We start from the raw sequence: 24814 nt of genomic DNA on the forward strand, positions 1-24814 counted from the left end.
CAGCAGCGCCTGCAGGCGCCGGTGGCCCAGTCCCGTCACAGCCCGGAGAAGCGAGGCGAAGGCAGCGGCTTGTCCGCGGCAGCAGCAGCGGCGGCGGCGGCGGCGGCGGGGAAGGGAGGGAGGGGGCGGGCTAAAGGGTGCTCCCGGACTGGGTCCCTCTCCCTGCTGCTGCTGCTGCTCCTGCCGCCGCCGCCGCCTTCCAGTCGCATCATGGCCGCGAAGTCGGACGGGGGGCGGCTGAAGATGAAGAAGGGTAGCGAGGTGGCGTTCACGCCGCTGCAGAACTCGGAGCACTCGGGCTCGGTGCAGGCGCTGGCCTCGGGCTTGCCCTCGTCGGCGGCGGGGCCCGGCGGTGCTGAAGACGACGAAGCGCCTGGCGGCGGCTGTTGCAGCTCCGGCGGCGGCTGCCGCTGCTGCTGCTGCGGCGGCGGCGGCAGGGCGGCTGGGGGCTCGCGGGGCTCGGGCGGAGGCTCGTCGTCGCTGTGCCTGCGGCTGGGGCGGGAGCAGCGGCGCTACTCGCTGTGGGACGGGCTCTGGATCCTGGCCGCCGTGGCCGTGTACTTCGCGGACGTGGGCACGGACCTCTGGCTGGCGGTCGACTACTACCTGCGCGGCCAGCGCTGGTGGTTCGGACTCACGCTCTTCTTCGTGCTGCTCGGCTCCCTGTCGGTGCAGGTCTTCAGCTTCCGCTGGTTCGTGCACGACTTCAGCAGCGAGGACAGCGCCGCGGCGGCTCCTGCCTCCGCCTCCTCTTCAGCCGGTGCCGGGCACGCCGAGAGCAAACTGCTGGTGAGCAGCGGCTCGGCCGCGGGGGACATGGATGCCGGGGCTCGGCCGGCCACGCCGCAGCGGCAGGCGTCCAATGCCAGCAAGGGCAACGCCACCAACAGCAGCAACAGCAGCACCACCAATGCCACCAGCACTACCGGCGGCGGCGGCGGCGGCGGCCTCAGGGCCCCCAAGAGCCGGTCCGCCTCCTGCGCCTTCTGCATCTGGCTCCTGCAGTCCCTCATCCACATCCTGCAGCTGGGGCAGATTTGGAGGTAAGGCGTGAGCGCTCAGCGTCGCCCGTACAGCGAGGCGGCGAGCGGGCGGGCAGGCAGGCAGCCCGGCCTTCGGGTGGATGGGAAATGTCCCAAGCGGCTGTGAGCCCGTTACTTTCCTGGCCGGATCTGGTACCGAGGCCCGGGTTTCCTTAATCCGTGGGCCGCCTAGGGCGCGGTGGGTGGGGAAGAGGGATCCTCGCTTTCACCAAGGGCAGCGGGCTCGTGCAACGTGGATGGAGCGGCGTCTGCTGCCTGTGTGAAGTGTCAGTGCAACACGCGTGACCTGCCAAGGCAGCGCTTGTCGACGTGGCCAAGGCGATTGCACTGCCAGTGGGGCCACTTGGAGCTTTTCAGGAGCGGCTGAGGCACACAATGGAGAGGTGGCATCCACGCCCCTCGCCAGACTGGCTTGGCTTCCATTGCTGGCCTACCTGATGCTGCCGAGACCCAGCCTGCTTCCTTGCCTTACCTTTTAAAGGTTAAAAAGGCAGAGGTGTGGTCGTGATAGTGGGTGGGGTCGGCTGAATTTCTGAAATGAAAATACTAAGGTTGCGAGGATAATCTATGTGTCTGAATTAGAAAGAATACATATCTACTCATTTTTACTTTTGGAAACAAGGTGCATCTTCCCTATGGAATAGAGTTGTTAAGACGCAGACGTTAATTCTGTTACCTGTTGTTTAAAAGTAACATGGGAAGCAGACACACAATCTGTTGTTTAAGGTCAGATGATTCTGATGTCTTGCCATAGTGTGACCTCATAGCAAAGAGAAACAATGTAAAAGATTGTGAAGTTTCCAGAGCCTAAATGGGTATTGGAAGCTGAAAACCTAGGCATACTTACCTAGCAATAAGCCTCAATGAACATAATAACATTTACTTCTGAGTAAACATGCATAGGATTATGCTGCAAAATGAGTTTTTATTCTTCAGTTCTTCCCACAAAATAGCAGCATGGTGTGTGCATGTGTGTGCAGAGAGAGAGAGAGCACACACAAGAGTAATATACCCAGAGCTAAATGTTAGGCTACATTCTGTATTTTAAAAATCTTACGTTTTTTAATGCTTGACCTAATCTACATACTGTTTTTTTTTTTTTTTGGTCTACTTCATAGAGTTAGTATTTAAGCTTCTGATTAGTTCAGGTAGAAAGCCTGATCCAGCAGAAATGAGTGCAAATTTTATTATGGATAAATAGGACCAGGGATTTTGCCTTTTGAGTAGCTATGAAGGACACTGCAGGTGAGTGTATAGCTTTCTAATAATTTACAATGGAATCCTATTCATGATTACTCAGAAGTTCCAATTAGTTCAATTGAGGCTTACTCTCAGGTAAGTTGATGTAGACTGCAGCCTTACAGCACAATCCTATGTAGAAGCAAGCCCCATTGAGTTGAATGGAGCTTACTCTCGAGTAAGTGGCTATAGTATTGCAGCCTATGTGTATAAAAGTGCTAAGATATTTAGACCCCGTGGATCCTCTTGAGCCCATCACTTGTTTCAATTTCTTGACCAGTTCCTTATCTAATTCTCAAATCAAGTGTTTTTATGAATTGATTCTTAATTGTGATGGAAAGGCTGAAGTGAATTTTGGCTATTTGCTGTTGATTCATTTTTATAGTATATATGAACCTACATTAACCTACATACTATACATTTTATAGTATATCATGAACCTACAGAACTATATTCAAGTTAATAGAAGCTACCATTGATGATATTACTAAAGTTCATGGTCTGGTGACTGGAAGATGTGTTTCAATTAATGCTGTTGATCAGAGAGTTGTTATTATAATATTTCTGAATGAAGAATATTTCTAAAATTCTGTGATTGTGCTAAATTTAGTAGATGTTTCTCATTCTAAAATCATATCCACTTTTGTTTCCATTATTTCTCCCTATTTTGATCAAAGATCTCTTTATTAAACTTGCCACACTCTGATATTCACTGACTTCTATACAGGCATGGCTATAACCAAGATCACTGATTTCAAAATGTTGTGACATGACACTGTAGAGGAGGCATATTAGCTTGGTGATCATCACCCAGCAGGTCAGCAAGTGAAAAATATGGCTATTATGAAGAATGCAGGACTTAATGCAAATAATTTATTAAATAGGGCCTACTCTGATAAGGATTTATTAAATAGGGGCTACTCTGATGCTGATATATTTAATACTTGAGAATAAAATATTATATACCACCCAGAGAGCTTTGGCTATGGGGTGGTATATAAATGTAATAAATAAATAAATAAATGTTAAGAAGATGGCATTATTGGTTATTTGCTAAAATATGAAATGTAATACCTGGCTAGGAACCTACATGCAGTCCTTGAGGCACTTCAGTATAGCCTGTTTTGTCTTATTGGAGACTCTGCTTTTATTTTAATCACTTTAGGGCACAATCCTATTGCTATGATTATAAGCCTCCAAAATTGAAGGCTTCCGATCATCCTATGCAGGGTAGGGGGAGAGGTGGAGGTGATCTTTGCCTCCCTATTCTCCCACCCTGCATTTTTGCATTTTTGCTAGATAGTCCTTTTTGCCCATCTAGCAAAAGCTTCTTGGGGAGGGATAGAAGGAAGATGCATTTATTTTTAAAATACCATTTGCACCTCAAATAGGTATTCATAATTGTGTTGATAAAAATTTCAAAGTTGCTGTAAAAATAAAGCAGCTTTTAAATTTGCTGTAAGGATAAAGGAAGAATAGTAATGTGTGATTGTTTTTAAGAAACAAACACAGCTGCACTGGTCCATGAGAGGGAGAGGGAGAAAACAAAACTCCAAAACCCACAGTTGGGCAATATTTTTATTCAGACTATCCAAAATGCCACAAAAGAGTGGGCATGCTTTAGTTAAAAGCATTTACACTCTCTGGTGGCATTTGATTCGTCATAATAAAGGCATTGAACAACTGTGAGTTTTGGGTTATTTTTAATCCCATTCCATGTTGGACTGAACTGAAAGACCCACAAAACTAACAAAATACTTCAGTTAGATTCCTTTTTATTCTAGTAAACCCTGTGGAAATCATTGATAAGAATATTATTAACAGTCACCTAGTTATGCTGGAAATCTAACCTGAAATACCATTAAATACTAGAACTATGCAAACTTTTATATTAGATATATGTAGTACATGTGCTATATTTATTATTACATATACAAGCAAACTTTTAACAACTGAAGGTGTGGCAGTTCCAAGAACATCACTTCGGTGATGAAAGGAGAAATAAATATGAACTCCTACAGTATGGACAAGTATGTATTTCTCCTGTGGTCACTAGAGTGATATTCTTGGAACTGCAGAGTCAATTTCACTCTCTAGCTACACTTGGTGGAGTTAACAGAATGTTTCCAACAGTTTTCCTCATTTCCTTTCTCAGATTAGGAGGCACAGCATTGCACCTGCTAAGATTTCCTGGCCTTAGTAGTGATAGTGGGTTGAATTGTTTTCTGAATGGTGTCATTGTTTCTTAAGAGAGAATGGAGAAGATGGAGGGGAAGAGCAGAGATTTTTCTCAGCAAACACTTTGGTCATCTGTCCCATCATCTTAACATATTTCTGGGTTTGGAAGTTGCTGAGGATATGTTGGAAAGTACCTAGCTCTTGGTAACTTCACTAACAATACAGAAGATGAGCAGCGGCCAGTGCAGTGGTTGTGTGAAATGAACCATCCACCCCCAACTGCTGGACTATAAGGAGTCAGTGAAAAGCCTTCTCTTTCCAGTAACTGCTCATAGCCTGTTGTGGTTATGGGTTACCAATTGCAGTAATGCTGCTAGACATAAAGCAACCATTGCATACTGCTGACTGAGAGATCCGCTGCCATATGCTGACAGTTACCAATAAGGGCAGACTTTCTGTTGCCCCCCCTCCTCGATTTCTCACTGACAGGAAACTTCCATTCCAGCTGTTGTTTATCTTTCGTCCTCAGAGAGTCATACCTTGGTGGTGCATTAATTTATTTGTCCTCTCAAAATCTTTCTCTTTCTTTCTATAAAATATGTAATTGGTTTCTAATTACAGCATGTATTAAGCCATTGAATTGCTGGAACTCATTTACTCTTGGTAATATCACTAAGTTCAATTTTTTTACAAATATAAATGCTGTTGTTGAAAACAGTCATGTATTATTTTTAATTAAAGAATGCTAATCAGAAATTAATGGGTTTTTTAATGCTGATGCACAGGATGAGGCTGTGAAAAATGCTATTTAAAATGATTAAAATGAACTTTTTACTATAGTGCATAGAAAGAGATGCCTGCAACTGTTGATACATGATTTATGAACAGTAATTGAACCTGCCTTTTTTGTGTGCTGCCTCCCATTTCAAGAAACTACTGAGAGTAGAACTTCGCCACAGAATGCACAAATGAGAAGTAGAGAAAAATCTTAGAGGTGACCAGGGAATGCATGCCTCTGCTGCAGCGTGAATACTCAATATAGGCTGACAAGTTTCTTTGCTTCTCCTAAGAGTTAGATTCTAGCACCAAATGGGTAGTGATTTTATTCTTTATTTTGCTACTTTACCAACCCTTCCTGTGCAGTCATTCTCCATAAAGGCACAGGTATGGATATTTTTGCCATATATTTGCCTGTGGTGTTGAATGTATGGATCCAGAGGTGCAGAGCATCTTTTTATTTGTGTACCAGGCTTGGTTTGAATAATTTTTACTGGAAATGAGCATCTGGTCTATAAATGTGCCTTCAACAAATGTGCCACAGGAAGCAGTTAGTTTGATGAAGGTTCTAGGAAGCACAGCATGAGCGATGATGTCATTGGGAGAGTACAAATAGTGAAAGCAGGTGGAAGATTTCCCTATCTTATGGCAAAGTGGGGGATTCCTGAATGAGCTGCCATCTGTCATGGATTTCTGTCCATGGGGGGATCTACACTACAGCTTTAAAGCGCTTTAAAGCGCTTTATAACAGTTTTGACAACTGTTGGAGCCCAGGACACACTGCATATACAGTTTTCAAAATGTTTTCAAAGTGCTTTAAAATGCTTTAAAAGCAATAGTATAGATCCCCCCCATGATTTATACCCCACTTGACTTCTGATCCTATCAGTTACAAAAAATGTTTATCCCTGTATTATAGAGACAGAGAATGCCTTAGCCTCCCAACCTAGACATGAAGCCAGAACCCACCCTGTCTGTGTTCTTTCATTGATAAAAGACTTCCTCAAAAGTGAATTTACAAAATGCTGGATCTCAAAGAAGCCTACCATAGCTCTGAGGAAAGGGGTGAATAGGGACATGACAAAGCCCAGAAGAGGCTGCAATTTATTTATGTATTTGTTTGTACATAACCCAATCTTTAGTATAAATACTCAAGGCAGCTTCTACAAATTAGCTAGAAATGATGATGATGATGATTGATGATGATGATGATGATGATGATATTATTTATTTATATCCTGCCTTTTTCCCAGTACTGGGACTCAAGGCAGTTTACAAGATCAAAACATGTACAATTAAAACAGTATCCCCACCCCTATGATGGTTGTTCAAATATAGCTATGGAATAGGTTTTGCATAGTTGAGTGGTCTAGATGGCAGTCATGCAGGGTGCATCCTGAATAATTCCCAATTATGGAAAGCCAGCCATGCAGTCTTCTTAACTAAATTGTACCACTGCTTAGTAGCATGAGTAGAAGCACTCCACAAGCTGGTTCCCTTCCCCAAATTAGAATGATTGGGTTATGTCCAATGGCTTGTATGCAGTGTTAGGCCAGATCTACACCAAGCAAGATATAACACTATGAAAGCAGTATGAAAGCAGTATATAAGAGGCAGGAGCCACACCAATCAGGATATCGCACTATGAAAGTGGTATGAAAGCAGTATATGGTATGTGTCATGGGCCCCAATAGTTGTTAGTGCACTTCAATACCACTATAAAGCAGTAGTGTGGCTCCTGCCTCTTATATACTGCTTTCATACCACTTTCATAGTGCTATATCCTGATTGGTGTAGATCTGGCCTTGATCTAACTTAAGTGCCATTCATTTCAATTGGTCTACTGTTAAGTAGGACTAAATGGGATACAACCACTGATGCAAGCACAGATTATTTGGAGTGGCAGAAAGTTTAGAATTCCAACAACTTTGAATTTCATGTTTAACTAAGCCAGTTTATATCCCTTCCCCAACCTGCCAAGCCATCTACCTGCAGAGAAATACTAAAAAATCTGTTTGTCCCAAGCAAATGTTCGCATACAAGCACAGAGATTTAAATGTACATAGCAATGGCATTGCTGAGCACTGAATTGGGGTGGGTGGGTCAAGACTGGGACCTCACAGCTCGTGCTCTTGCAGAGTGTGGGGTAGGAATGCAAATGAAGTGCCCTGGCTATTTGCTCCCCTCAGCCATGGATATAGCCTAGGAAGCCCCCCTTGCTGGCTGCCAATCTGTTCACAAAAAACTTCTGCTTGGAATCATGCAACTGGATTTTAAAGTGATTTTTCCCCATTGCAACAAAGGGAAGGGTGTGTGTGTTAAAATCCATTTGTAAAGCTTCAAGCAGCAGTGTTTGCAGATTGTCTGCACAATCTACATACATGGCCCCTGCTCAATTGAGAGGACATGCAGGGAGAACCGCACTACACGATTATGTATGTATTTCCCATCCTGATTTCAAACAGCAGCTGGTGGTGGACCTGGCTGCTGATCCCAGTCCTGGAGGAGAGCACAGCTGCCAGCCAACCAAGCAGGCAGTGTCAGGCAGGGCAGTGACAAGGAGTAAAAAACACAGCAGCAGGGAAAAACCATGTCAGCAGCAAGAGGGTGAGGGAGAAACTTCAGCAGGGGGAAGGCCACCAAGACTGCACAGGGGGCCCATAGGGCACCTTTGCCACACACCCCTCAAACCTAGTATCACTGCTGGTGCTCACAGAACAGCCTGAGATGTAACATCTTCACCACTGATTCTAATGGAAGTTCCTTAAGCACAACATAATAAGCATGTAGGTTGAGTCCGTCCATGAAAGGAATGATTCTCTTGTGCCTATGAAAGAACCAAGTGTGCATATGAGAGCACACAATGGCTCTTTGGATTAGGGTGGGATAGGCTCAAAAATTAGATGGCATATAGGTAGGGCATGGAGCAATACATCATTTATTTTGTGCACCCTCCTCCCCGTCCTTGCTCATGGCTCCTATAGTTCTCCCAGTATCCCAACCCTTCTCTGCTCTGTTGGTCAGCAGAATTCTAATCCTCACCCTGAAAAGCATTTATTTATTTAAAATTTATTTAAAATATTTATATCCCGCCCTATATCACTAAGATCTCAGGGCGGCATACAGATAAAAACATACAGTATAAAACAATAAATATACACAGTTAAAAACAAATTAAAGCGTAATCCAAGTTAAAACAATATAAAATTTAAAAGCAATAGATGCAGTTAAAACAGTTAAAACAATGTGCCAGTGAGTTTAACCATCAAAGGCTTTGTTAAAAAGCCATGTTTTTACTTGGCGTCGAAATGCAATCAATGTTGGCGCCAATTGGGCCTCCAAGGGGAGGGCATTCCACAGCCTCAGATGTAACATCTTCACCACTGATTCTAATGGAAGTTCTTTAAGCACAACATAATGTGCATGTAAGTTGAGTCCGTCCATGAAAGGAATGATGAATGAGCATCACCGTGTTTCCCCAATCAAAATGTATTGTGCAATTATTTACAACATTATGTTCCAAGTGAAGAGAAAGTTACAGAATTTGGATTCTTGTTCAGCGCAAAAGCATATCATTCCAAAATAGGGAGTTTCTGCAAGCGTACAGGGAGGCCAAAATAAAAGAAAGAAATGATTAAAGTGACAAGATTGGTGTTAGAGGAAGCTCCTTCAATAAGATATTACACACTTCAATGAGGAGCTCAGAACCAGTGAAAGAGTAAGAGTATTACCCAGAGGACCTTCTCTTCTGCTGCTCCCAGACTGTGGAATAGCCTGCCAGAGGAGATTCATCAACTTAACAGTCTTTTATCATTTAAGAAAGCTATAATGACTGATCTCTTCTGCCAGGCCTATCCAGTGGAATTTTAGGATGATTTTAGGATGATTTTAGGATTTTAAAGGATGTTTTAACAATGTATACTATGCTTTTAATCAGTATTTTATGTATTTTATACTTACTGTTGTTCCCCACCTCGATCAAAATGGAGAGGTGGGTAAGAATTGTGATGATGATGATGATGATGATGATGATGATGAATGGCCTGGCCAAATCCAGCCCTCCTGGGGTCTCAGTCCAGCCCTCCATATTTCCCAGGTGGCCAGTTGCCCATGCTCTGGCCTTACTCTCTTTTCCTGACTGCCAGTTCTTTGGTGGTTTCCCAACTCCTTAAAAAAAGAAAGAAAGATTGAAATGCCTGAGGCTTAGCTATTAGCAAGAAGAAGTTTAAGCCACATTATGCTGGTAGTTTTTGATATTTTAGCTGAACCCCTTTTGCCTTTGACACAGCTCCCCATTACCTTCAGTCCTGCCAGCCAATGGCATCTGGCCACTAAGACCTTCTCTGAAATGGAATTTGGCTCACTGGCTGAAAGAGGTTCAGCACCCCTGGTTTAGGCCAACCCATATCCTGTGTGCATTGGTAGGCACATAGCAATGCAGATATCTGTGCACAGGTGTGCTACTGCTATGAGAGGGAGGATTGATAGGAAGGTTCATATATGGAGCAGTGCACACAGCAGGGGGAGAAAACGATGTGGTGGAAACCTGATGCCCTATTCCTGATGCTCCTGAATTTGATTTTTTAAGTAAGAGATGAGAATGTGTAAAGCATAGTGAGGTAGTACTTTAGTGCCAGATTTAAGAACAAAGTAGACACCAAGGAATGTGGAAATTATAAAGGTGTTAAGTTAATGAACCATATAATGAAGAAATGGGAAAGGATCATGGTACAATGTCTTAGACAAGTAAATGAGGTCAGTGATAATCAATTCTTCTTCAGACTAGGGAGAGATACAATCAATGCCACTTTGTGTCTAGATTTTTACAAATCAAATACTGGGAAATTGGGAATGGGATTTGGGAAATGGTAGATGATTTGCACAGGGCTTTTGAAGGTTATATCAAAATGCTCCAAAATAATATGAACTCTCTTTAATCCGGATATAATAATACTGCTTGAATGCAACAAGGATGTTAATCATATAGACAGTTATGTTTCAGGTCAGAGCTGAACCTATTTCAGTTAAAGTTTGACATGGGGCTTGTCTACACCTAAGGGTGAAGAGGGAGGGAGGGGGGAGGATCACGGACTTACCTGCTTCCGCAATCCTCCCCCAGCGTCCAAAAGCCAGGAAGATGTCCTGGGACAGAAGAGGGACGTCACGGTCACCATTTTTTAAACACACACACACACACACACACACAGAGGGAGATGGAGTGCAATTGTGCTTCAATGAAAAGTAAGGGGGGGGGAATTGCCCCACCACCATCATCCTGGGGATGGCAAAAAGTCCTAGATTTTCGCTAGACAGGGTTTTCAGCCTGTCTAACAAAGGTGCTTCAGAGGTGATGGGAAGGAGGCTCCATTGCAGTTGCCTCCCCATCACCACCAGAACAACCACTTTTGCCCCTCTCTGAGGTCAATTTTTGAATCGCAGAGAGGCATTCAGCATGGTTTTCTTTGCACTGGCTGTGAGGGATCAGGGTCAGGGGTTGGATCTCTGACTCCTCTTCCCGAGATCAGAGTGCTGTCTCTGACCTCGGAATGGGTTTTCAAAGCCATTCTATGGTGACTGGGAATGCTTGCCCTAGGAATGCTCTCTAAACCATGGTTCAGATTATCAGAAATTCATTATGGCAATCTTCAAGTTGCAAGCTCTCTCTCTATTCTCCTCTGTTATGTGTTAGAGAAGTTCCACGTTCACTTTAGAACTGCAGTTCCACATTACAGACAAACTTGGAAAAAATATGTTTTGTTCAAGCCAAAGTGAATTAACAAAGTAGGATATCAAACTGATCCTGGATTGTTTAAAACTAAATTTTGTTCAAAAGTCCAAGTGAGAGCTTTCATTCTCATGTGTGTGAAGGATGAGAAGAGAGGGAAGCATGTGAACCAAAGTCTCACAGTATCATGTTCCCAATAATCTAAACCATGTTAGTTGGTTCAGATGGCTATCTGAACCAAGCCTATGGAAGGATTGGTATACAAAAAGTAGAATGACACAGAGGAACAGTTGGGGCCCCAGTGGGGATAGTTAGATAGTGGAAGCTGCCACCATCTCAAGGTGACAGGGGTTGGGTGGGAAGAACCCCATTCATGTTGCGCAGGTACAAACAATTTCTGCATGCATGCTTTGCACATGTGAAGATTTTATGGTGTGATTTTGGAAAAATGTGTGGTGTGGAGAATTTATAGATTGCAGGATGAAGAATACCAGGAAAATGTTTGAACAGAAAGGTTAAAAACATGAGGACACATGGTCTAAATTGAGATAGGCAAAGTACTCAAATGGGTGGGGGAAATGAAGCTGAAACATAAATTGTACAGAACTCTACACCTAGTTTTGAATTTTATAAGGAGCTTCCTTGAATTAAGTCAGAATGATGATTAATCTATCCTGTTCTTATGAATTTCAGCATGTAGCACTTTCCATATTTTCCAGGTTTACACACACACACACACACACACACACACACACACATCATAGCTTAGAATCCAAAGAACTGCTTGCAAAATACTTGTCTTAGAGCCATACTGCAATCCGTTTTTGGAACTTGCCTTAGATTTAAAATATGTTTTCCATATAACATAGGAGGCTAGGATTGGATCAAAAAAGAAGTCTAAAACTACCTTGGGATCCATGTTTCTTTGGGAACCTGGTCACTAAATCTGGAGGACTAAAAGATGGGGTTAATGATGCATTACATTGTGAAGGTTAAGTGTTGTGTTGTCCTTTTCTTTCCTTTTTCTCTGTGTGCAAAATTGTTGATGTTTTAATTGGTACATAAAATCAGTGAAATGACAAAGGCCACCCAAAACCCTTCTTGCTGTACTCAGTAACAGCAAGGGTCAAGAGAAAGCATGTACATTTGGGGCCATGTCCCTTTAGACTGAGGCCTTAGCTAGACCTAAGGTTTATCCCTGGATCGTCCCAGGGTCATCCCTGTTCATGTAAATGACACACAGGGGATCCCGGGAGCAGGCAGGGATGACCCCGGGACGATCCCGGGATAAACCTTAGGTCTAGCTAAGGTCTAGACCTGGATAGCCTCTGGATTGGAGGCTATCCAGGTTACATTTTGCATGCTTTTAACACATGTGGCTTGCAACCCATTTTCCTTTTGGTATACGATCCTTGCCAACACCCGTAACTCGTGTTTGTTTTCTTTCCCCACTCCCCAGTCTTCACATTTTGGCCAGTGCTAGAAAAAATGATACATCTCATGGAATGTGGTCTCTGTGTGAGTGTGCGGCTTGTATGTTTTTCACTTTATTAGATAAATGTTTTAATTTTTCATATTGGCTGTGTTCATGAGCTCTGATAATGAAATATTGATGATAAATGTTTCATTTCTGCCAGCTCGTATTGGGGGCTCTGTCACTTAGAAGCACTATTGTTCCCCCACTTTTGTTTTTTTAGAACAATAATTGAGAGCATCATTGATTCCTACTTGAGCTTCATGTAAATGCTATAGATGAGATGCTCTTTATAATGACACCAAATCAAGATTAAATCAGTAATCCTGATTTAATGTTAAGGAGGGAAGTTGTTGTTACATCTATGAAATAATGAGGATATTTTTAACACAATGTGCTTTCTTTTTCACCACATAGGCTTGCTTGTTCATATGTTGTTCTTATTTTAGGGCAAGTTGTTGCTGTCAGGTATGATAACCGAGCCCATCTCATCACATAAAGTTAGCCTCTTTCTCAATATTTAATGTGAGCCAGGACTACCAATGGCTGAGCCCCAGAAAAGCAGACTTTGAAGCCCTGGTTCAGATCAGGAATATGCATTCTATCATTACAAAGGAATGCCTATGAGCATGTTCAGAATGCTTTTGCATTACTAGTGATCATTCACAGCCAACCCACAGGGGTTAGGGAGCAGCAGGATTTTCAGGTAAGAGGTCTTGGCTTTCCCTCATTTTGTTCTGCACAATCTGACTGGATTCGGATGACATGATAACCAACAGTGGGTTAAATAGTCAATGGTGGGTTAAATAGTTAATGGTTGGTTATTGTGTTAGCTGTCAAGACTTTTTCACACCATGGTTGGTTATTTGGCTGAAAAAACCAATATTGTGCAGAGTTGATTATTTGAACAACCGTTGGTTATTGTGTTGTGTGTCAGGTACTGTTGACTATTGCATCATACACAGATTATTATTTCCGGAGACTACAGAATTCCCTGACAAGAGTGACTAAAGCAGTGGCTGCCACTCTAGTCCAGCTAGCAGAACTTGCAATGGCTGATGGGATCTCAATGGGAGGACTGAAGTGGGGAGACAGGGAGGGATGTGTCAATCAAACACACCATTGATGTCTGGCCTTAATCCACACCACAGTTGATTATAATCATGTCATGTGGGAAGTACCCCCTCAATAATCAACCATAGAGTTGACTATTAACCCACCATTGAGTGATGTATTGTCTGAACGCACCCTCTCTCTCTGTCTCGTAGAAATTAAACAGTGCTTTATCTGAAGGATATGTGTACTAGCCATTAATCCATCCCTTTCTAGTTTGCTGGTCCACCACTTGCTTTTGTCCTTCACCTTCCCTTCTCCTGCTTCTTGCACAGTGTAGATCCAGAAGTACACATATGACCTGTACACCCTGTATCTAACGAGAGGCCAAATGTGTGTATAGCAAAAAAAATGGACAGCCCGAAGTACAGCTTTGCATCTAGTATGCTCCAGAAATATAGATCTTAATGATGTATCATACTTATGAATAATATCTTTGGCAGTACAGATAACTTCCCAGTTGTGTTGCTGTTTATTTCTTGGCATGAGAAATGCTTTTGTACTCAAGGAAGTCAGAATGAGAAAGTAGTTAATGCTGTAAATGGGCTCTTGCCCTTGTGGAGTCGCTCATTGATCTGAGTGAGCTTTGTAAAGATATCAGCTTAGCCTCAGGCCACTGAGGTGTGTTATGCAGAATGTTTGTGCACCAAGTCCTCATTTCTTCCTGGACCCATATGCGCTGCCCACTTTTTCTTTTACGTAGAACTTTTCTCCTTTTCCAAGTTATCAAGCTGATAAAATGGGCAGGGGTAGAGCTGCTCTTAAGTTTCTGTATTCTTTGAAAAAGAAAAGCAACAGCCTTTACCATAAAAATGTTTATTTCCAGCTCCATCCTTGGGAACTTACAGGGAAATAAAACAACTCCCCTTCTCCTCTTTGCTAGGCATATAAGAGAAGTGTGTATCAGATTCCCTGTTACAACCAAAACAAAGATTATTTTATATCCATATCTAGCTACAGACTTTCCCCTCTTTTTTTTTTTTACTTTAGAGTAGGTGCAGGGACCCCAATCTGGGTCAGGACATTAGCAATGAGGGTAGAGGGGCTTTTAAGATCTGGATTGGTAGACTCACTGCTGGATATGGATTTAAAGTAATATCTGTTTTGGCCTTTAGTCTTCTAACAAGCGCCATGCCTTGAAAAATGAGGACTCTAATGGCTGTTGGTTTCTTGATGCCCATGAGGCTGATAAAGAAAATGTCATAATTTTCTGGCTGGCTGGGACATGCTGGGAGTTGTATTATTATTATTATTATTATTATTATTATTATTATTATTATTATTATTATTAATTTATATAGCACCATCAATGTACATGGTGCTGTACAGAGTAAAACAGTAAATAGCAATGTATGATTTTTTTCTGTCTAAATATGCATAGGATTGCACTCTAAGTAATTTATTCAGTGAAGAATACCTTGTCCTTTCAGCAAGGCCATTGAACAAGAACTGGGGAGAAGGGCAGGGACCCAGAGTCAGTGGTTGGGGGGGAAGGGTTCCTGCCAAAACCATTTGACTCAGCTATAGAAGTTTCCAAAACGAGCTCCATGCAGGCACAGAGCCCATATGTTTTTATCTGTATGCCGCCCTGAGATCTTAGTGATATAGGGCGGGATATAAATACTTTAAATAAATAAATAAAATAGATATGTGTGATGCACAGAGACCAGGAAGAAGAACAGACTGCTAGAATGCCAGGCTGAGAGGAAAGATGTGCTCGTTTTTGCATAACAACAAAGCTCCTAGAGGAAATAGGGGAAATGTAGATTTGTTCTCTAATCTATGCCATGGGCATAGACCACATTCATATTCTTTGCTTTTACTGAAGAGAGTCATAAGAACAATTACAAAGAGGTACTGGCCAAGTTTGATAAGCACATTGCAATATGGTTTATAAGAGGTCATGATTCTTAGAGGGAATTTGAAATCCTGAAGAATCAGTAAAAGCAGTGGAAAAGCCTATATGAGATGAAATTTTTGGAATCATAAAAAGAAAGGATATATTAGACCCAGAGTACTGCCTGGAATCCTGGGAAAGACTTTAAGAAAGTCTGCACATGTAAGAAGTATTAACCCTTCTCACTACAATAGAATGGCAAGGGAATCTGAGGTGGTGAAAAATCAGAAGAAAGATCAGAAATGGCCAGTTAGTAACTTGGAGAAGGTAACACACACAGAGAGAGAGAGAGAGAGAGAGAGAGAGAGAGAACACTTCCACCCACAAATATTGATAACTGGAAATTCTCAAAGATAGCATGAAATGTAGTTCATTGATAGCATGTTCTACAATTCTTCTTTAGAGAGTTATTGACCACTTTTCAACAAAGTTTCTTAAAGCATCTTAAATAGTAAAAGGTGGCATACAAGCACATCCCAGTAAAGTTGTTTACAGGAACTCCAGGAGCAGGCCTTCATGTATGAATATTTTACCCTTGAACAAGGGAACAATGACATTTTACACCTGTTTTTCTACACAGGTTCTGGCTGGCTTGGGGGAAAAATCCCTCCCTAGAAACATCTCTTCCCCACCATGACCAAATTTGGGAACAGATCTGATAATGTCCAGGCCCAGAGGCAGGATGAGCCCTGCCACACATTTTATCTCTGAGTCAGCTGACTTGATTGCACTTGGGGCCCAAACAGACTTTACTTTAAATCAGCATCTAGCAGCTATGCCTGCTCACCTTCTATAGTAGGTGCAGGACCCCCAGTCCAGATCTTAACTCCCCACTACATGCAGCATTAGGCTCCCAATCCAGATAGAGTCTCCTGTGCCTATCCTACAGTAAAAACAGAATATGCTTGACATAGGTTTAAAGTAATGTGAGAATTTTAAGGAGTTGTCCTGATATCAGTTCTGTGTCTGATTGTTTTGGCCATGGCAAAGAGCAACTCCTCTCCAGAAGCACCTGCCAGTCAGGTCAGATCTGTGAGCAGAACAGATGTCCAGATCTGGAAGGCAGGACTGCTGTTGCCACACAATTCTTCCCTTTGACAGCTGGCATTGTGGTATTATTAAATATTAGGGGTTAGCACTCCATCCTGGAATTATCTGGTAACCACAAACATCCCCAGAGCATTCAATCTTCCAGAGCAGAGATTGGCTGCTTCCAAATCCATCGATTAATATCAGAGCACAGATGTGCCCAACTGGAGTTTCTAAACTCTCTGAAATTATCCTGCTGTGTGTGTGTGAATTGAATATCTCCATATTTGGAAGATGCTGAGTGGGGTGAGGGGTAGCTTTGATATTGACATCTATGGCTAACCAATTAGGAATTGCCACAGTGCTGTCCATGACCATTTTCTCCTCCAACCGCAGTGTTCAGGGGAGTGGGAAACACTAACTGGCTGCTGATTCTGGCCGGGGGAGGGGGAGGGGAGAGGGAGAGAGAGTGTGTTTCTGCTCAGACTCATAGAAGTCAATCATCCACATTTCCACAGTGTGGAAGTACTGCTGGAGTGGCTGGCATTATGAGTGAGAAAGCTTGAGTCAGGCATAGGCAGGCTCTTTATTTCAGTTAAACTATTACTCCTGTTGGCTGGCTGGCTTCCAGTGTGTGTGGGGTCCATCCAATAGATCTGGGGGCGGGCACCAGGTTAGAGAAGGCTGGAATAGAACTTCCACCACCAGCAGTGGAGCTTGGCATCAGCAAAGTAAAGGATAAAAATTCCCTCCATAAATGTGCAGGGGTGGATTAATCTCTCTCTCTCTCTCTCTCTCTCTCTCTCTCTCTCTGTGTGTGTGTGTGTGTGTGTGTATTTAATAGTTTGAGGGGGGAATGATTTGAGGGGGGATAATGGTTTGAGGGGGGAATTTAAAAATTCCTTAAAAAATTAAGGCATGAATGGATCTGCTACAAACCTGGCATACCTAAAGCCCTCCTTAAGTGATATCACCATGCCAATTTTCATCACTTTATCTTTATAACTTACATAGATATGACTATTTTTAAATTTCCATTTTAAAAAAATTCTAAAAATCAAAGCATGAACAGATCTGATTCAAACTTGGCTTGGCTAAATCCCTCCTTAAGAGCTATCACCATGCCAAGTTTTATCTCTTTATCTTTAAAAATGAGAGAGCTGTAAGCATTTAATTAATTTCCATTGACGAGCGGTTAGCTGAAAATGGGCAGTTCTCTGACGGGTAATCCGACGGGGCAGAGTAAGTGCAGCCATTCCAGAATCAGGGCAGAGAATTGCCTCAATGGAGCTCTGGCTCACATTTCGAGGCAGAGAAGACCCACTTTGCACACCCCTATTAAATATATCTATAATAGAACAGTCTGGTTTTCCCTCCGATACTTGCCTGGTGTGGCTCAGTCCCACTAGGTGTGGTTCTACTTTTGTTCCATCTCTCTGTGAGTTAAATTACACATTATATAAAGAAATTGCTACTGGCTTTTCATTATTATTATTTTAATAGTTGTGGGGGTGGTCTAATTTTTGTCCCCTCCCCCCACATAAAAGAAGTTTAATCCTTTCCTCCCCAGTTGCAATTTTACCAATAATCAGCCCAGGAGACAATTTCCAATGGCTGGCGGGGAAAGGGGGGGAGATTAAACCCCTTTCCATACATAGCTCACAACTGTAAAGGAAGACACAAAGCAAGGGTGGGGAACATACAGCCTTCCAGATGTTATCAGACTGCAATTCCCAATTGCCATATCCAGCATAGCCAATAGCGAGGGATGATGGAACTTGCAGTCCAACAACATCTGGAGGGCCACACATCACCCCTCCCCAAGATTTAAAGTAATCTATAGTTTGATGCTGTTTGTATGTCAAAGTCAGTGTAAAGCTGCTCTGTGCTTGCTGTGCCTTGCTGCTTCCATGTGTTGTTTTTAATAAAAAAGAAAAAGGGAACTTGTTTATCATCCTTACCTGTGCCTGCTGAGTGCTGACCTGAAAGAAAAACTGGAAAGCTGAATAAGTACTCCATTCATAGAACCCACAGGCAAAGAAGAAATATTATAAGCTTGATAGCAGTTGGAATCCTCACATGAAGGAGCTTGATAGAATTACCTTCCTTTCTCACTAATGTCAGTGGAGATGCCATGTGGTCCTCTTCCTGGGCTGTCAAAGCTGATTCTTGTAACATGTGGTCCAGATGATGCCACAATGTCAACTGGATGTTATTTGGGCTCTGGCCACTGGAAAAGAGGCATGGCAAGTCAGGCAGGGGAGCAAGTGGCCACGACTAACGGTACCTTTCTTTTCTAGATAAAACACTGTTGATGCGATTTAATCTAGTTGTTGAATGTGTTCCTGGAAAGAAATTGATATCAACTGACACATGCAGCCCAATACCATATAGATAGATGTTGTTGTTGTTGTTGTTGTTGTTTACTTCATTTCATTTCTATATCACCATATAGCCAGAGCTCTCTGGGCAGTTTACAACAATTTCTGAACATGACCAAAATATAACAGTCTGTGTGAACTAGGTGGCTACAAGAGCTGACTACGGTCAATAAACAACTTCAAGAGGTCATGGGTTTCATCTTTTCAGGATGGCCAAACTACCAAAAGAACATTAAATCTGAAGCAAGATTTTACTGAGTGTGGGCAGTTCAGTTAATTCAATGGATTAATGCTGAAATGGATAGGCATTGTCATTATTGGACTGTTTTATTGATAGATCTTGTGATCATTTGAACTTTTGATGTATTTTAAATGAACTGTAATTAATTTAATGTAATATATTATAATCACAGTTATTGTATTTGAATTGTTTTTCCTATTAACCACCTTGAGCACAATATTCATACAAATAAATGGACTATGACTATCCCAAGAATTTTGAGGAAGTTTGTTTTAGAGCTCATCCATGAAGAACACTTGCAAGGTGCCATGAACCAAGGTGCCATGAAGACTTGCAAGGTGCCATGAACAGAATAAACAGATGGTGTGGTGGTATGGCACGTAAAGCAGGAAAATTAACACATCCATTTTGTTGTGGTTCAGACAAAGCATAAATAACAACAGCATCCTTACATTATCTGTTAATGAGAGTGAAACTTGATTTGTCACAATGCAGCAGTAATTCCCATTGAGCCAATTTACTTGATGGTCCAAGCAATCCTATGGCTTCTCAGACAACATCTGAAGAGCCACAGGATGGTGCTGATTCCCACCCTTTAGGTGCAGCTATGATCCTGGGGGAGGGAATCCAAGTGTGGATTCTTCTGCCCCTACCTCCCTTGGCCACTGTGGAAACCACCACAACAGCTTCTTTTTGAGGATGCAACAGTGTCCTCAGGAGAGGTTGGAGAGGGAGAAAAGGGGACAGGACACTGTACGGGGAGGGAGGAGCAGAGGCTAAGATCCACTCAGTCCATGAGCCTTTTCATTGCTGTCCCTACTCCCCGGAAGATAAATCCACTAGATGTACCGTGAGTGCAGTTAAAATGGTTAAAATGGAGGATGGAGAGGCTGTAAAAGGCTCCAATCTTCACTACTCTGCCTAGCACTTACTCTCTGCCTATCAAGCATCAATCTTTAGAATTGTGTTCTAAGTGACTATCTGTTTTATCAGAAAACTGCTTTAAAGTCAGTCACTTCATAAGGGCTGCTGAAATGCTGGGCTTTGATATGAAAATTGAGACTCCATCCAGACAAGACAGAGGTAATGAGCATGGGTGGTTCATTGAACGGTTTTCAATCAGTTCTGAGTGGAGTTGCACTCCTCCTAAAGGATCGAGTTTGTAGTCTGGAGGTGCTTTTGGAACCAACATTGTCATTAGAGACTTAAAGAACTTTTGTGGCTTGAAGCTCCTTTTATCACCTTTGGCTGATATGCCATCTGCAGCCATACCTGGTATGAATGCTTTGGTAACCTCCCATTTGGACTATTGCAATGTGTTGTATGTGGGACTGCCTTTAAAAATGACCCAAAATCCTTAGTCAGGTCTGTAAAATCTATTAACTGGGACTGGGCATTTCAGACATATTCTGACTATGACATTGGCTCCTGTCCATTTCTGGGGCTAATTTGAATGGGAAAGAATTTTGTTTAGTTTGCATATTGATATAAACTTAACAAATTCACATATGAACTGAAATGCAGTTGTCCTTCAGCATTAACAATTCTCCAGATACTGTAATCCAGATATTGCATGAAAGCCCCAAAAGTACCATACCAAAATAGATACAATATAAGGGAAGAGTGGTTGCAAAAAAAATTGTATGTTAGGCAAAAGTGCATACAAAAATTGGCATATTTGCTAAAACTATGTAAAAATATTCACATGAATTTCCATTCAAGAACTATAAAATGCTAAATAGTTTATTTATTATTTTATTATCATTTATTAAAACATTTGTATCCCACCATATATCATTGGGTCTAAGCTTGGACCAAGGTTACCTGAAATATCACCTTACTAAACTTTAATATCCTCTTCAGATGTGACATCACAAAGTGAAGGGTAAACTATGGGCAATACAAAACATGTGGTGTCTAAAATGTATGGTCTGCTGCTTGAATGTCATGTTAACTGCATGAATTTTGGAGCACAAGATTTGGCCATTGTATTGACTTGGGAAAGTATATGTACCAAACTATTTCTCTGGTCACTCACTCTATATCACTTTAAGAGAGGGGGGGTTTAATGACTAGGTAGCACATTACATCTCAAAAATGGTTAAATTGCTGTCATTTACAATCTGTCAAGCTGGAAATAAAGGAATGAGACAGGAACATAGTATCATTGTAGTGGACTTCATCCAATCATTAAGAATTATTGGTCTTAATGAGCAATATATAGAATTACAAGGATGTATATGAACCTAGAACCTCGGATACTTTTATTAACTACATGAAGACTCTATATAGGAATTATCCAAAACTACTATCTTATATGATTACAGCTGCTAGGATCATAACTGTCAAATATTGGAGGCTGAAAAATATACCCACAATTGAAGAATAGGAACATGCTGTTATGGTGAAAGTAAGACATCATGTTTAGAACAAAGTTAGACAGGCAGCAGTATAATTAGTTTCATGAAAAGTGGAAATGATTGTTTATTTGAGCAGTGAGGCAAATTCTTCTAGGAATAACAAACATGTATTTAATTAATTAATTTAAAACAATTGTTGATTTTTTTTTTGGTGGCTTCATAATAATTATAAATAAGGAATGAAAATCCTACTTACTTTACATTCTGTGAAGGCAGCACTGGCAAAAGGAAATGATGAAGGAGGGATGCATACAGGGTCAAATGGCAGAAAAAATATGATAAAACAGGTTTACAAAGAACACATTGATCGTTAAAAAACAAACACCTTTGCATGACCCACCATCAAAACTATACAATTTGGGTTGTGCCAAATACTGCTTCAATCCCACCACAAATCTGCGGCAGGTCAAAGCATTGAAACAAGTGGTTGCCCCATCATAATCTTAGAAAGTCACTTGACTCCATTATTTTGTCACAAAATCTGGCATGACATTCTAAAGGAGCAATCCACATGCAAGCAGAATTAATCAGATTGCCAAACTGTTAGTACTATCAAATGCATCAACCACATACAGTTGTATTGTCTGCCCTTTTTGAACATCAAGGTCTCCTACGGGGTTTGATGAGATAATGGCATGCTACAAAGGGGAAGGACTATAATTAAAGCACCATAGTGCACCCTTGGCTAAGTAAGTCACTTCAGTATTTGTACACCGAGATTTCCCTATGCCAATTTTATCACAAAATGTATAATGTTTTGAGAGTTGTGTTTCAAAAAGTGGTCAATGCAAACAACATATATTTATTTATTATTCATATTCATATATATCCACCAAAGCAATATATAAAAGAGAAGAAAAAATACAGAGGCATAAAAACAAACATAAACATAAATAACCCAAAGTAACCATTTGTAGAGCAGCAAATATTTTTCAAATATCACTGTTATATTGAAGCTAAAGCTTAAGTTAGAATTTAATTAACAAAAACAAAGACAACTCTGGGACTTTGGTCCACCGCTTTCCCTCTGACTGAACTGTTTCAGGCTGTGGGTTATCTGCCAATGCCCTGTTCTGTAGTCTGGGTTGCAGGGATCTGCTATGGATCAGATTGTGAGCAGGGTTCAGATTTTAAGTCAAGTTTCCCAGGAAGGCAAGACAAAATCAGCACCATGGAAAGTTCTGAGTGGGGCTGGAGACAGGGTTGTCTGCATATTGTTTCCATAAGAGCAGAGCAAACTGAGACTAAAATAGGAGTTTGACTGGGCTTGGTCTCTTTAAATGGCCTAGCCTGTTTCAACCATTTCAGGCTGCTGCGATGTTAGAGTGGCTGAAGTAATGTCCTTATTGCCAGAGTCTTCAGAGTCTGAGGACAGTGATAGAACCACCTCTACACAAGGGGGAGCTGACCCCTGGGCACCGGAGAACGTGATCTTTGGGAGGTGAAAACATTGCGATTCTCTTCCATGGCCAAGTCAAAATGTAAGAAGAAAACCCCCAAAACCTTAACCCCACTCTCCACCCACCCCCAATGTCCCTGGACTCCCCCAGTCCTGGCTCCTTCCCTCTGCTGACCCCCACTACTCTCAGGGAGGAGGGAAGAAGCCGGGATGGGTGTCCACACCACCCATGGTCCTTGGGACCGTCCCGAGGCCATGGGAAAAACTGGGCTAAAAGTGTTCCCAGATATCCCAGGGAAATGGAGGGATCGTTCCTACCTGCTCCAGTGATCCCCTGTGTGTCGTGTGGATGCACAGGGATGATCCAGGGACCACCCCCAGGATAAAGACTGATGTAGACATGCCCTAACTGTTGCTAAAGGGTATTTTAATTCGGTTTTTTTCTTAGTATTTTTAATAGTAAAATCTTTCTTTTACTGTTTTGCTTTTATGGATCTATTTTATGTTGCGTTTTTAATAAGATTTATTTTTTTAACTTGTATTATTGTTAGCTGCCATGATCACCATTTTTGGCAGAAAGGTGGGATATAAAATAAATAAATAAATAAATAAAAGTAGTGAAGTGTTTAAAACCGATTAAAGTTTTCTGTGTGTGACTGAGCAAGTATTTTGTGTGTGGTGGGGCTGCAGCAATATTTCATAGGATAATGGTGAAAACTCCATATAACTTCCTTAGGAGAAAAAAAAACCCCATCAGAGTTTATGTACAATCTATTAGGCAAAAACAAAACAACAAAAACAATCCAGAGTGTAGCCAAATACAGTAGACTAGAGGATAATTAATGGGGCTGATACAGCTCAATAATAACTACTTTGAACTCTAAACAATAGTGCATGAAAGTACATGTCAAAGGATAGATTATAATTACTGTCAGCAACAATATGCCATGGGTTAATTAGGAACTTGTGATAATTGATTATACTGATTACTGAAAAAAGAGCTATGCTACGGGTTTTTTTAAAACATGACATTTCCTCTTTCTGTCTGTGTAATTATGCTGGGGGCACTCTAAAAATAAGCACAAAGTTTGCCCCACCAAATAGATTGCGAATAGGCTCTTATGAGATTCCATTTTGGGCTGGATAAAATGATCTAATGTTACAAGGTAAAGGAAGACCCAGCAGGGCACTGGAGTGGTCCAGTGTGGGCCACATATAGTAGCTATGATGGCTGAGAATTTGCTTAAACCATAGAAATGTACTTCTGGGAATGCCCATGCTGATTCACAGCTGCTTTCCATATAGATGCTGTGCACTTAAGTTCCCAGTGAACATTGCCCAGTGGTGACAGTTCACAGGGATTCCCCCCCCCCATTACAAGCCCCTTGTACAAGTAGGATTTATACAAGACAAAATCCCAGTGGACTCTGCTCTATTGGTAGAGCAGCTCATAATGATACTAACTCTATGAAATGGCAATCAGAATTACAACATTTCATCCACATAGTACACTTCTTCATTTCAGTTTTTGTTTGCGGCTTTTAACTTCCCATGGAGTTATATTAGGATGTATTTTGTGCAGAAAAAGAAAGAATGCCCCCCTTCGAAAACCACTTCTTTCTTTAATAATTAATTTGGGTTTGTAGATTGTCCATAAAGAACTATGAGTAAAGTAATAGTAATTTAATATGTGAAACAACTGAAGTAGCTTTTCTCTAACATGTATGATTTAAATAGGGTGTGACAGTTTAGGGTCTTCATTCGCCCCATGGCACATTAGGATGAAACTTGGCAAGTGGCTGTAGTGCTCTTATATCTTCTGGAAGAGTGAATGAAAGATGCATTATTCAAAGATGGTATTAATCTGCATGTTTCTCCAATGATAACTACTATTTTCT

General features: G+C 41.7%; 1 protein-coding gene across 1 annotated transcript in view; it reads left to right on the forward strand.

Annotated features, from left to right (window-relative positions):
* The first annotated feature begins 205 nt into the window (after positions 1-205).
* Positions 206-24814, forward strand: part of XKR4 (XK related 4) — a 155936-nt gene continuing 131327 nt past the window's right edge. Inside the window, exon 1 of the mRNA XM_063130725.1 lies at positions 206-1043. Within this exon, the coding sequence (XP_062986795.1) occupies positions 211-1043 (833 nt within the window). The 5' untranslated portion in view covers positions 206-210. The remainder of the gene's footprint in view (positions 1044-24814) is intronic.

This window comes from Elgaria multicarinata, chromosome 7 (assembly GCF_023053635.1).
Source record: "Elgaria multicarinata webbii isolate HBS135686 ecotype San Diego chromosome 7, rElgMul1.1.pri, whole genome shotgun sequence".
Lineage (NCBI taxonomy): Eukaryota > Metazoa > Chordata > Lepidosauria > Squamata > Anguidae > Elgaria > Elgaria multicarinata.